The 15,256-nt window shown below is 37.1% G+C and overlaps 1 protein-coding gene across 3 annotated transcripts in view; it reads left to right on the top strand.

Moving 5' to 3' along the window:
- ST3GAL6 (ST3 beta-galactoside alpha-2,3-sialyltransferase 6) overlaps positions 1-10,155 on the top strand; it is a 318,443-nt gene extending 308,288 nt beyond the window's left edge. The window contains exon 11 of one of the 3 annotated variants that reach the window (XM_066572066.1): positions 9,489-10,155. In XM_066572066.1, coding sequence (XP_066428163.1) covers positions 9,489-9,545 — 57 coding nt within the window. In that variant the 3' untranslated portion in view covers positions 9,546-10,155. The other 2 variants (XM_066572063.1, XM_066572064.1) reach the window with 2 other exon arrangements.
- The last annotated feature ends 5,101 nt before the right edge of the window (positions 10,156-15,256 follow it).

Raw genomic sequence — 15,256 nt, 5'->3', positions numbered from 1 at the left:
GTAGTTGTCCTACGAAGTTTTCACAACAATTTGCAGTTTGGAAAGCAGCTGAGGCAGTTTATACAGTGCCATCCATACTCCATAGGGGTTGACCCTGGGTAATTTTGGAAAAGATGTATCAAAGGGAAAAAGGGGTTTACAGAGGGAAAGGATTCAAGTCTGGAAATTGTCTCTATGCAAAACAGACACTTTCTTCCCCCCCCCCCCCCCCCCCCCCGCCACCCAAATTTAACGAAACGTCAAATAACATTCCACAGCCATCAAAGCATGTTCTCTTATCAACAAGCTGGCTTTGAGTTAACAGCATACTTATTAATCTTTCTCTATTTTCTTTACTAAACCAGATCATAAAAGGTGAGAAAGAACAGTTTTGTCGGAGCACTTTTATGAGTTAAAAGCATTATTTTGTGCTTAAGGTGCTGGGCCAGATCTTTGAACATGTGGTTCAGATCCTGCATTTCCTGTGTGACAAAATATATTTGCATTTCAATTCCCCATCTGCAAGGTGGGGATCATGTTGTTTTCTTGTTTTACAGAGGTGCTCAGTTCATGTAGTTATGTGAGTGCCTGCATAGCCCAGTTCAATGAAAATGTGACTTTAAACTGTGTACAGCGGTTGATTACTTAATGTTTTGATTATCCAGTCCCAGCTCTATCACTGTTTTCTGTGCCTTCAAATTATTTTTTCCAATATTGCCATTCATAATATGAGAAAAATGTTGCTTTCTTACTTCCAATGGCAGTTGTATTAATAAGTTGTTTACAATGCTTCCAAAAACGTGCTGTAAAGATGAAAATTATTTCAGTCGTGTGAACTCCATCCACTAAGCTATCTTTTGCAAAGAGAGTCCTTCCACTTTTTTTTGCTGCTTCTGCTCATAGAGCTTCTTCCCTGTTGTTTCCTATACGTGAAAAAGTCCATTCAGGCTTCACACATCACTATCCCCCAATTTTCAGATGTACAAATCCAGCTGCAACATCATGAAAGATGAGGAATGAGAAAATGATAGTTGTAGTCTGATGTTGGCCAGAACTCAGCTGAGATTTTATCTTACCACTGCCTTTAGTGTCCAGGGAAAGGCACTGACCTGTGGGCCCTCTTCCAGCTCATGCCTACTTGGAGTGCTGGTCCTTGGCCGACAGCCCAGCAGAAAGAGAAGTCATGAAACAGGAGAAGTCTTTGAGTCAGCTCCTGAAATAGGTGGAGCAGTCACAGGCAATGAAGTCTTTTTACCATTCACTCTGGGATACATCTTTCCTTCCAAAGATTTCATTGTTTCCATAGCTTCCTGACAGTTTTCCAGCAAGATTGCAATCTCAGTCTACAAAGCACCAGGAGACTGATTCTAGCTGAAAATGATCTGTGCTAAACAGACAAGTTTCTGAGGACTCTACTTTTCTGTAAGGGAGCAGATTTTTTGGAACAAATTCTGCAGACATCTCCTTTAGGCTGATCATTTCTTTTGAGAGTTAGTTGAGGGAACCCTACTAAATTGCTACACAGGACCACAACTTTCCCAAATGTAAATATGCTGATTATCTGGTCCTGCTCTTATATCATAAGAATTTTTCCTTTCAATCTTTCACTGAAAATCACAGAATTGTATTCTCAAAATTACTGATTCAAATGTTTAACAATCTGTTTATAATGCAGTATTTCTGTAAATTGTGTGCTGGTTCTTTTACTGCCTCCTAACTGAAGGAGTGTGTTTTTCTGTGATGAGGGAATTCTTTTCACAGTAATGCAAGAAGGCTCAGCAAATTGTGTCAATATCCTTCTTGAGCCAAAAAAACAAAAGGAAAGCAAGCAAGCAGGCTTTTGAGGAAGGATTCAGCTTTTCACTCCAGGATTCTTACTCAGAGCAATACACATTCTACAATTCCAGCCTGTTCCTGACAAATACAGAGCACATTGCTTTCTCATGAACAAACATTTTCTAGTAATTTATGCATGTTTGTTTGCGTTAATTGAAATTATAAACTAGATGTTTTGAAAAATGCCTGGGATATCAAGAAATTGTACACAGATCTGGTCATATGTTCCCTAGAAGCACACCACAAGTTGTGGGGTTCCTCAGGACCCCACCCAAGGATAACCCAAAGTTTGTCTGAAACAAGAAATGCTGAGGGATTTTTTCAGGTTTCCCCTTATCCCTGGGGGAATAATTGCTAACAATTTTTTTGAGGTGAGTTTTGAAAGAGGATGATCAGATAATACAACACAACTGCTTATGTAAAACAGAATATAAATAGAAGATAACAGGGTGCAGCAGGGATTGGGTGCATTTTCAATGTGAGACAAAACTTCTTTCTCACCAGTCTAGAAATGTTTAGTAAACAATCAAATGAGCACTGTGTGGTGTGTCTAGGAAAAACCATCGCTTAGGAGCTGCTCTTGAGTACCACATACAGTTTTTAGAAAGTCATGCCTTTTATCAAACTATCCAGAGGAAAACATTTGTAATATGCAAACCAGTTTGGGTTTTGCTAGTTCTACCAGCTGGTCTAGAAAAAGGTCACTTCCTTTGTAGCCTATTGTAGCTACCGCAACACTGCTACATTTTAATGCTGTTACATACTCCTGAATCAAAAAGGGTATAAAGGACCGGCCTATGAAATCTATGGATCTCCAGCAACTTCAGTGGAGTTTCTTTATATTTACGTGAAGTAAATCAGGCCTGGGTCCTTCTTTGAGAGCACTGTTAAGGAGAGTTTCAGGAAGTTGTTTCAGAACATTGATACAGATAGTTGTATAGATTTGAATGCATAAGAGTGGTGCGAAAGTATAATTAAAAACTAAGACAGTATCTAGAAAGCTGATAAAAAGTAGATCAAGTAATAAAGTGTGGTGACAAATATTGTGAGCAGGCAGGACTTTTACATCAGAAATTCAGTGCAGAGAAGTTCATTCTCAAACATAGGTCAAATTTCAAGATGCTTCCTGATAACATGGGAGGCAATCTGTGCCTGCATGCAATTCCTCACTTAGATAATGCATAGGAAACACAATGATTTAAACTCGCAAGGCATCTGACCCTGTGTGCAGTTGTCTAGAAAAAAAATTATATACAAAATACTATCAGAGCCTTGTGTATATTGTGATTCCATAGCAATGGAATTTGCTGAAGATTTGTGGTCTTAACTCCTGCTTTTTATTAGTCATTATATAAAAGGGAATGGGAAGGAATTTGGAAGTTGTCAGGGAAGTCTCTGTAGTGGGCACTTTGCAGACATCTAGTAAATGAACATAGATTCTAGAACAGGAAACTGCACCAGAAGATGTAAATGACCACACTAGATGCAACAGCTGTGATTAAAAGATAAAAAACCAAACCAACAAACAAACACACACACCCCTGAAAAGAAAAAAAAAAAAAAAAAACCAAGAAAATGGGAGGTAATTGTGACAGTGGTCACAAAGGTTCTTGGATGAGGGAAGAGACTCCATGTTCAGAAGGCTTGATTTATTATTTTATGATATATATATATATATTACATTATAACTATATTAAAAAGAAATAGAAGGACAGGTTTCTTCAGAAGCCAGCTAAGCTAAGAATAGAATAAGAAGAATGAAAACAAAAGGCAGCTCTCTTGGACTCTGTCCAAGATAGCTCCGTCTTGACTGGCCATTAATTATAAACATCCAAGATGGCCCAATCAAAAATCCACCTGTTGCATTCCACAGCAGGAGATAACCGTTGTTTACATCTTGTTTCTGAGGCCCCAGCTTCTCAGAAGGGAGCAAAATCCCAAGAAAAGATTTTTCACAAAAGATGTCTGCGACAGGTAATAGCTTACAAAGTGAGTAACATTCTAGTGTGTATGACTAGTAAAATACCTTTAACATTGCCAGCCAAGCATCATCAGTGTACTGAACTATACTTTAGTGTTAACTGTGAGAAGAATGAGCTCTGATCATCTGGAAGGGATGGAAGGCAAATTTGGAAAGGAAAAATTCTCTTTAGAAATGGAACAATTAACCATCTCACTGCAGAGTAATCCTCTAACTCTGATTTCTAGTCATACTCATCCCATAAGGCCAGGCTGACCCTCTGACCATTACAGAAAGTTTGTCATGCAAATGTAACTGCCAATAGCTGAATATGAAAAAAAATATAATGAGTATGAAACTGAAGAGCTTCTTTGGACTGTTTGAGTCAATGCTCAAAATATTTTTTTAGAAACTCTTACTCATCAAAATATAAATGAGAGAGTTGTGAGATTTCTTATATTCCAGAATGTTTCATACTGAGTTCTTAGGTACAAATCTAACATGATGATTTTTAATTAATCAGATCTTACGTTCTATTTAAATCTGACTTCTTTTAAAAGATTTATTTTAAATTTCGATTTGCAACTCTCTTTTAGCAGGTCTGAGATACATTCACACTCCCTTCTGATAATATTTTGTGGTGATAACAGAAGCCCAGATTGTTCTTTTCTCATTTTATTTTCATTTTGACATCTGTTTGTTGGTTACCTTTACATTGTGCTTCCTCAGCTTGGGAACAGACTAAAGAAACAGCAGCCACAGCATCATGCCAGGACACATGTGCAGAGCCTGTGGGGCCCAAGGAGGGGAAGACAAAGTCAACAGAGTGGAAGTAATCACTGTTAATCAAGCAGAGTTAATTACCAGCAGTCCAGTTCAGTGAGCTTGGCACTGCAGTTTACAAGGGCACATCTTTGAATTACTTTCCCCATCTCTGCTGGAGCTTTTCTAAGAGTCAGTTTGTGATGTGTAGAAAGCAAATTTGTGGATATGTCTCTGCCTTATTCTTCTAAACATGATTTTAGGAATCCCAGATTTGACTGATGGCATTCCAGACTAGCACAGCTCCACTGGAGGAGCTGTCATTGTCTGGCCATGATTGGGTTAGTGTGTGTTTGGGGGGCACTTGGCAGCTCTCAAAGTGAATACAGTTAGGTATTCACAGGGACCTGTTGCCTTGGGAAGGCAAAAGCCAAGGGAGGATCTGATATCATCAGTAGATCATGTTCAGACATAGTCAGAGGATTTTGTGGAATTTCCAAACTCACTCAAAATTGTGCCTGAACACAGCCTAGACAAGAACTATTTGAGCCTCACCAGAAAAAATTCAACTTAGATGAGCACTATAACAAGGAGAGAGAGTTCTACAGAACAATGCAAAGAGGTATTGAGGAGTCAAAGAACAAGTAGTGAATTCACTAGAGCCCGAGGGGAAGCTAAACACTACTTACAGCTTTTTGAGGCCATAGAGAGTGTTTCAAACTGTCTGTATTTAAGTAGGCACCTCATTCTAAACAGCAGTGCCAACCTTAAAAGTCTTTTCTTTCCTCTTTGCTTTTTTTGCTTTCCATTGGAAGAAAGTGAAGGGAAAAAAGATTGTGAGGTTCTGTATAAAAACCTTGAGGTCCACAAAGTGCAATCAGCTGCTATAGCAATAAGATTTATAAACAATATAAATATAAATCTTATTTTATAATAAGATTTTATAAAAATCTACTCACAAACTGTTGACAGTCCTTTAAAAACATAATTAATCTTCTTGCACCTCTAATATAATAAATCCAGTTTGGTAAATGCCTGCTCTGCTCTTTAGAAATCTTTAGAAATGTTTTACCTCTGCTTTTGCCAGTACTATCTTATGCAGTGAAGAACAAATTCCTCTTATCTATGACCTTACATATTTGCTCATTTGAATATCACTCATTTAGGTCCCTTATCCAGACAGGTTCTTCACGAATGTAGAATCCAATCTCCTGAGCAGCCTAGGACCCCATCTCTGAAGATGTTCTCTGTGTACCCAATTCAGATCAAGTTAATTCCTTTAATAATGGTGACCCATTCCAAGAGACATTTTATTATTTTAAATAAAATTAATTTAATATTTCTTCATCTCTGTTAAAATATCTAATCTCTTAGCTGAGCAATACATTTGTCTTTTTCATCTCTTCTTGTCAGTCATATCTCATAGTTAGGCCATTAACCAAATAAGCAGGTCATTGTCCTTGCCTTCAAATGATAAATTGCCAACTTAAATGAGAAACTCTTATTAGTTTTTTTAATTGTAGTTCATCACATTTCTATTACTCCTGACTTATAAAGCAATCTTTCTTGTATGATAATCTTTTCCCGCTCCTTATACAATATTTTATCACTATACTGAAAATGCCTCCCTCTGTATCATCAGCAGATTTCATTAATTTCCTCCTATTCTTTGTGCCAAGGCCATCCATGAGAGGATTTTATAATACTGAGTTCCATAAACAGTCCTGGAAGATGCATCTCTGCAATGTTCCTTGAACTCTCAGTGATAAATCCTCATTCTCTCTTTCCCCTACTCTCCTTGCCAAATCCTCTTGCTATTACCATACTCATTTTTATTCACATAGTTAGGTGATTCCTATGCTATTTCATATCTTTTCCACTTTAATTTATGAACTGTATGAGAATACTTTACAGAAGTCATGATAAATTCACTGTATTTTCTTTCCCTAAAAAAAGCTGATTGCTGTCTAAAACAATGGCAGCAGAATCCATTTCTTTCATAAACCCAAACTCTATTTTATCCTATGTTTTGCTACCTTTATGCCTTGTAGAATATTTTCCCTTGCAACATGTTCTAAAACCTTGTATACTATACTAAGTTTACAAGTGCATCAACATGTTCTTTCTGTATTCTTAAATTCAGAAGTTTGTTTCCTATTCAAGATGGAAAAAATAGCCCCCATTTTCTTTTGGTGTCTTTGGCAGATAATCATTCATTTCTGACTTACTAACATTGCACAGTGATCCATTTTTTAAACAAATAAAATCTCCTTCCACCTCCCTTTTTTTTTTGGTCTTTTGATAATTCATACTTTGTTGCTATTTTTTCTCATCTCCAAAGCAGATTTTTTTCCTAAGTTTTTGTTTATTTCTAACATATTTTTTCAGGTAGCTGCTCATCCATTTACAGTAAAATCCCTTCTATAAGAGTTATGGAGGGTTTTTAAATCTCCTATTTACCAATCCTCCCAAACTTTCTCAACCTTCAGGACTCCAAACTATTCTGTCCACACTACTTCTCCAAATAGTTCTCTTTCTTTTATAAAATTTCTTCCTTTTTTTTTCTAACACTTCCTTTTGGTTATATACAATAATTTAATTTATAGTGATCTGATGTAGCTCATAATCCTCAGACCCAAAATTATTTTATGCTACTGTTGTAGAGAGTTGGAGCAAAGACACAGTCCTTACTCAGCAGCATTTTTTCAGTAAATTCTCAAACTTTTTCCTTCCTCACCTAATGAAAAAAATACAACAGAAAAGGAATGTATTTCTTCTATTAGAACAGCACATCTTTCAGTTCATGTGATGGACGCTCTTTTTACCCAGTCTGTGATTTATAGTGAATAAGACACTGATGCATTCAATATATAGTCTTTTCTCCACAATGAAAAAACATTATCTCAGTTTTCTTAAAGACACTTTTTACCAATTCCAGTAATGCCCAGTTTATTCTTTGAGTCTAGAGCCCTGCCACTTGAATAATCCTGATAATTTTCAACGGACTAAGTTTTGGGCATGATATTCTGAGAAGACATAAGAGAATCAGGTCCTAAAAAAAGGCAGTGATGGTTGCTGAGGGATGTGAATTTTTATTGTATTGCAAAGGAGTGTGCTAGTAATTATGGAAAGAAATTCAGGTTAAAAAAAGGATATCAGCAAAAAATATACTAAGACCAAAATACACTACAGTCTGGAGACATCTTCCAAAGGGAATCTTGGAACCAGAAAAGTCTCGGACTTTTAAAAGCAGGTTTGACAAAGCAATAGACTAGAGCCTATATTTTTAAGCTGGCTAGCAGAGACTTTTTCCATCTGTAGCTTCCCTGTGTAGCTTCCATGTGTCTGTGTTCCCTACCTTCTCTTTTCCTGACAGATGTTCTACTCCTCATTAAATAAGGAAGTATCAGATCCTTTTACTGACTTTTCTTCAGTTTTCACTCACAATATAACCTCAGATTTAAATTGCTGCTGCACTGCTTTGATCTATTCCACTGAAATTAATTCCAGGTAATTTTTCTCTCTGATGTACAGTTCCTCTCCGTGGCCCAGCAAAGGAGGGAAAGGAAGAAAAAATGCTACCTGCATTTTAACAGTTCTGTGAATGAAACCAACATACATTTAATCACAGCTTGCAACCTGTGGATAGGACTCAAAACAAGGTGTTTTTTATTCATTGTGTTTAATATCACACACAGAAGTTTGAGGCACCAATGGCAGGTGATCAGTTTTTGTAAAACTACTTCCCATATCTGTAATTTCTTTACAATCTTTCTCTGTATATTGTCAGACTTACATGCATTGCCCCCTCAAACAAAGGGCTGGAGTCATTCTTCATCTCTCAGGCTAACTAATCCATCATTAGATGAACACATGCAGGTCCACATGAAATGTTTGCTTTGAAAGCCAAGCTTTTACACCAGAATTTGAAATTTTATTCACTTGGACAAGCTGATTAATGGTGTCAGCATTGTTCATTTGCTTTGCAACACATAGTGAGCAGATGTTATATTGGCTTGTTGGCCCACACTGAGCATGAAGGGGTAAATCCTTTGAGACCTTGCTTTTGTTACTAGGTCACTTACCAAAAGGTCAATAAGTCTGTTTTATACATAAACATGATGTTGATTAAGCTGAGATATTTTGATTCAGTTCTTCTGGAGCGCTTTATATTAGAAGCACAAGGTCAAAACCTGCCGTGTCAGACTAGGCAAAACATTGGCTCACTGTAAGGGTAGTCTTTTCTGTGAAGGTTTCCTTGTTGAGCCAGTTGTGGGGTGCTATCATTACAGTTTGCATTTTTTCTCTCAGGAGGCATGCAGGCAAGTGCTGTAGGAATAAGTAATGTCTTTTCATCAATGCAGTAAGATGTAAAAAAAGAATGTTTTAGGCATGCAAATCCCTCTTTAGGTGTGAAATGGAAACCACGAACTAGAGAGTGAGAAGGAAAATGTTCTTCAAAAAAATCTGGGTAAGTAGATCTAGGAAGAAAACTAAATGTTAGCAAGAAAAGGAATAAGCCATACATAAGCATTTTTCTCCAACACGGGCTAAACTTCAGAAATTAATCCACTGAAGGAAGAATACAGCTGGCAGAGGAGAATCAAGAGCATTGATATAAATGTCAGAAACATTTTACCATGAATTTTAAGTCAGGTATGAAGTTTCCCAAAGCTCAGGATGTATTCAAAACCAGAGTTTTTACATTAAAAAATGGAGGCTGGAAGCCTAAATTATTTTTTGTCCTGGGAAAAAGATTCTGAATATGCTACTCTCACAGACAGAAATAAAATTATTATCTCCTTATCTCCCTACCTTCTGAAAATTTAATGGAGTTATTAATTGTATTTAATTTACTAATGTATTAATTTTATATGTATATATACAAATATCAATACATCAATTTGTTAATTCACACATGGGATGTTTGTTTTTGTTTGTTTTTCCTCAGAATTCTTTCTTCATCCTTGCCAAAAAGAAGAAAGAAAATAAAAAATACATGCATTAATCCCATGCAGGTAAAACTGAATCTATTTCAGTGGATGCCAGATATGATTACTCACAATGCTCTCAGATCTTACAGCCTTCCCCAAGGCTCAGGTCTTGCCTCCCAAGTGAACCTCTAACATCCAGTATTAAATCTCCAAAACAGATTTTATAAAATAATTTTTAGTATTTTTTATATTTAAATATCAGAAGCATTATACTATCCTTTTTATGGCATACAATGTTTGAATGTAAGCTACATCAGCTAGAATGACACAATTATATTTACATGAGTCTGCTGGTGGGGAAAACCTCTTACTTTACAACTGTTCTTGTATCATAAGTTCCTGGGAGCTTGGTTGTTTAGCTTATGCTGAAAAGAATGGGTTCAGCCCTGGAGGTCCACAGTCACTGTCTGCTTTTGAAGGGTATGACTAATATTTAGTTCAATATTTTATTCACATCTCTAGAAAGACAAATGTAAAAGAACAATGACATATAAATATACCTAAACTATAGCCTATATTAAGTATATTTCCTGTTAATTACCTGTAGATTGTATTTCTTTCCCTAAGCATACGTATCTGATTTACTTGCATGTTATTAAAATAAACCTCTGTCTTAACAACCAATGCATTGCAACCTGTTTGCTTAAACTGTTGAGAGTTTATATGCACTAAAAGCCTAAAATTAACAAGGCCTTTACTTATTGGACACCTTTAATATCAGGCTCAGTTGTGACATGAAGTGGTTTCTTGCAGCAGTGCGACTCAACTGTCAGCGTCCGGCTAGCTCCAGCACTGCTAGCAGCACGAGGGGGCACTTCTCCCGAGAGCTGGCTTCGGGATAGCGCCTAAGGCAGTGCCCAGCTTGCGGCTGTAGGCACACCTTGTGCAGGACGGAGTCTAGTAAAGGCTGCAACCAGCGGAAAGAAGACTCCAACTGTGGCTTAATCCAGGCTTTAATGAATCCCAGAGGGACCGACAAGAAAAGACCGGGGGCGGGGGGGAGGGGGGGCGTCTGACAACAGGTTTCAGGTTTTAAGGGGTAGGGAGGTGCCAGGCATTGGGCCAATGGGGGTGCAGTGGGGAGTGGGGTCCAAGGGATTGACACGTGGGCAACACCAACGGGAAACATTCCGGGGAGGGGCCCCGGTTCCTCAGCCAACCATCAAACTCCCCTGCTGGAACATTCTAGCAGTAAGGGTGGGGAGTGAGAGTGATTGGCGGGGCACCGGGGAGGGATCAGAAGAAAAAATACAAGGGTTTCCAGGGAAACCAGGGCGGAGTTTAGGGGATACATTGTTGCCTGAGGTGGAGCCAGGAAGACAGACAGCTCCAAAGGCGGGAAGGGAGAACTGGGGCAGAACCATTTTCAGACAGAAGGGGATTGGAACAAACGAACCTAATAACTTAACAAAACACACTGCAACAGTTTCTAACAGGATTCGTCACCTTCCAGCTGACTACATCCTTCCCCTTGAACAAGAATTTGCAGGCAAAATAGCTACTGAAAGGTCAAGGGATGAAGAAAAGCAGCCCCATGAAGAGAATGGCATTTTTTCATTCTGCCACTTAAGTTGAAGTCTTCCTTGCTTCCTTGCTTCCTTGCTTCCGTGCTTCCATTTGCATAACAGAGTTGATCATCTGGCCTTTATTACAGCAGACTGAACATAAATCATTACTGAAACATTAAATACATCCTAGAGAACACTGCTCACTGACATAAAAATGAAGGTGCTATTTTTGCCTAAGGATACTGGAGGTGATAAAAGAAGCATTTCAATGTTGCTGATGGATTCTCGTTGTTACAGCTTCCATGGGAGGCTGCAGGAGGTTTTCACGGTCATGCTGAAAGAAGGGCTTCTTTTAGTTCACCTCCTTTCTCCCATTGCTGTGAAGCTGTTTAAAAGACTGGACCTTATATCTCAGTATATAACTTACCACCAAAGTCATCCCCATTTTTGATACCCTCATGGACTTAACTGGGCTCCAAACAGGAAGATTTCATCTTACACTGAAATATAATCATGTACTTAATGGTCACCAACCTAACGAAAAGACCCTCCTGATCTGCAACATTTTACTGAGCCATTCTGCTGAAAATATGTTTATATATTATATTTATGTATTTATTTTATATTTATTTTATAAATATATGTGTATGTATATAAAATTATATTTATTATTTTATATAATGTAAAATATACATTACATATATTATGTATATATTTTATATATTTATATTTCTGTCTGGAAAGACACTCTTTTTCTTCTCAACATACAAGTAGCTGCAGGCTTTAATTCCTAACACTTAGAAATATACTGAGAAGTATAGGTTCCGTACTTACTCAACCCTTTTGACAAGGATTGCCTAACTTTTACTTTTGCTAGAGCAAGCTAGGTTGCCATGTTTCCTCTGTCTGTGCATTAACAGAATTATTGCACATACACACTCAGTCCAGGACGTCCCAGGAAAGCATTGCATATCTGTGTTGCTGGACTTCATCTCAGGATGCCTATGAGTTACTGCTCCAACTTTCTGGTATTCAACATGGTAATTCCTTCCCTTTACATTTGCCCATGAGATATGATATAGTGAAACATTTCCTTCCCATCTGCTGCAACTGGCTGTCCAAGTACTTCAGGAGTCTCTCCAAATCCATTTTCACTAACATTTGTATTACTCCTATCTCATTCACAGGAGAGATTGACCCTACGAGGTTGCAATCTCATCCAACAACTCATATCTTTCTCACAATGTCTTGCCCAAAGAACACTTCAGGGCCTGTGTTGGCACAGAAGTTGAGGTGTTACACCTCAAGAGGAGTGGGGGAGTGGGTGTCATTTTCCCCTTATGTCTGAAAATGCAAAGAGACTGGGGAACTGAGTATTGCCAGTCCCAAATTTAAAAAAAAACAAAAAACCAACGAGGCTTAAAAAGACAATACTATTTAAAGAAGATGCAGGGCCAGGGAGTCTTTCTTCTATATTTGTTTTTATCAAACTTTGTGGTTGATTTTGGAATCTTTTAAAATTATTTTAACAATCAAAAGGGCCCAAACCCTACCCTTTTGTAGCATCATTTATCTGTCTCTATCTCTCTTATTTTTTAATTTGGATTTTGACTCTTGAAATCCTTGCACAGTCATTGCTTGCCAGCATCCAAGTGCTTGCAATAACAGAAAAAAACTCCCAAGTTTGTGGGTTTTTTAGTAACTGGCCATGCGGTTCTCCAGAGAGAAGAATTAGCTCTGTGCAGAAAACTTGGATCACATAAAACAATCCTATTTCTTCTTCAAATTTGATCAAAAGCTGTAGTATTTTTGTATGTCTTTATTAGCAAAGTGTAATATTTTCTTTAAAGCTTTTAATATTTTCAGGCTTTCTTCCATTTAAAATTATAATTCTCTGCTATTTCTGTTAAATGCGACACAATTTGTTTGAAGTTGAGTCATTTTTGCCAGCAGTTCTAGCTCTGAATTTCACCAGCACCGGTTAGGGCTGTCCATCAGCAGCACATTACTTAAATCTGCACAAAGGATATCAAGATTTTCATCATTAATCTGGTCTTTCTACAATATACTTTCACATTTTGATTCTCTTCTTTTCACTACAGTTTGTTTTACTCTTCACTGTGCTGATATGGTTGCAGCTCAGCTCAGGTCAGTTTGTGTTGGTGGGACTGCAACAAAAGATCAAACAAAATCAAGCTGCTCTCCAGTTTCTTTATCTGGAAGAGAAAGAGCTGATATCAACAATTTCATACCCCAAGTCACAATTTTAAGAACAGGCAAAGTACAAATTCTTGAAAGAAATTATTTGCTAAGGAAATGACCAATCTCATTTGCATCATTTTTGAAACAGAAAATTTGCTTGAATCTGTTCCTTTTGGATCTCAGCTTCCAGACATTGTCTTCACAGGTCCCAGGTTGTTACATTATAGTCTCACCTCAAGGTTCTGTTGACATCTGAGGCTCCCCTGTAGACAGCATTTGGCAGAAATATATTACAACTAAATATTACATTGGTCTCTGACAGTGATGTATGGACATAGTATTTTCTTTAGACTGGATACAAAGCCCTGAAACATGCCACACTTAATTCCTCTCTTTCACCTTTAAAAGGACAAAAGAAAGGGTGCTCTTAATTATTTTCCTCATCATAAATGTGATCTGTTCTCCTCAAGCATGTAAATGTATCAGTAAAAAGCTGCAGCATTTGAGGAGCCCGACATGTAAAGCTTTTCTATTTGCCACTGGTCAATGAGGTTGGAAGCATAAATCAGTGTAAACCAAATAATGATTCGACCTGGTATAGTGACTAAATCAATTCAGAGCTAATAACAAATAAGAATGCAGGCAGAGAAGAGAGCTAGAACAATACAGACAAGATACAGAATTTGGAGCAGGTGCAAGTCATGAAAGATTGTTTCAAACTGGGCTTTGCATGCAAGAAGAAAAGCTAAAAGACAAAACTAAATCCTGACAAAAATGCAATACATTAAAGAGAATTTAAAGAGCAGTATCTTAACTATGAAATAGAGAGGAAATGTATGGAAATAATTGAAATAGAATATTCATAGTTCCTGATTAAGCAAAATAGATACAGATTTAGGTATGCTCTTAATTCCCACAGAAACTAAAGCCATGATTAAAATTTTGCCTGTGCTTAAGTGCTTAATTAATCCTATAGTAATCATAGGCTCCTCCTTCAGTTTTCACTGAGCCACAGGATTCACTGTAGCCTGAGAATTGAAAATGCTTGATGCTTTGAAATGATGCTTTTGTTTGAATGAATAACACCCACAGTTATAAGATAGAATTAGTCTTTCATATTCTTTTAACTGTTCTTCTTTGAAGGATCTTAGTAGTACTGGCCATTGATCTGATAAACATGAACTTGTTTGAGAGTAGAAGACAGTAAGAGATCCTCCCAAATATTTTCCTTCTCTATTTACAGTGTTTAAATAAGAAAAAAAGAGCTTTTTTTCTTATCACCAGCATCCCTAAATTGTTTCATATAAACAGTGGAGTAAAAATGTAAAAATAAAAAATTATCTTTGGAATTTATGCTACTGTTTTCCCCAGATAATGACTTTCAGCACAGTAAAATTAAGATGTTTCTTACTAAAATAATCCAGAACTAAATGTTAAGTGTTTATTCTCTTTCAAAAACACAAAACACTCAGCAACCAAATAACTCTAGGGTGTCAAATAAATGTGTCTTATGTTCATTCATAAGGCTCCTATCTGAAGTGAATTAATAATGAACCTCAGGTAAATATGTAATGGTGGCTTTATAATTGTGTTTCTGAGGATGAGACTAATTATGTACATTGATGTGAGTCATATATAACCAATACCCATTTTCCTTTCTAAAAGGATGAATTTAAACCCATTCTGCAACTAAGACTTTGTTGTTATTCTTAAAAAATAATCAGCATAATAGGCAATAAAAACTGGAGCAAAGAAAAAATGACAGCAAAGAGAGGAGTAGAATGATTTTTACTGAAAGCTATAACAAAACCTAGAAATTCCAAATGAGATTAAAAAAAGTTGCCAAAGGCAACAAAAGCTAGGTTCTAGAACATCTAGACCTGGAAGTATAGGACTTTCACCCATAGCACATCACTTGGTGCCTTAGAATCATACAGTCATAACAGGTCAGAAGGGACCTTCATGGGTTATCTAGTTAAACTCCTTGCTCAAACAGGTCTCATCAGATCAAGTTG

The sequence above is a fragment of the Molothrus aeneus genome, chromosome 2, assembly GCF_037042795.1.
Source record: "Molothrus aeneus isolate 106 chromosome 2, BPBGC_Maene_1.0, whole genome shotgun sequence".
Classification (NCBI taxonomy): Eukaryota; Metazoa; Chordata; class Aves; order Passeriformes; family Icteridae; genus Molothrus; species Molothrus aeneus.
This window is presented reverse-complemented; position numbering and strand designations above follow the sequence as displayed.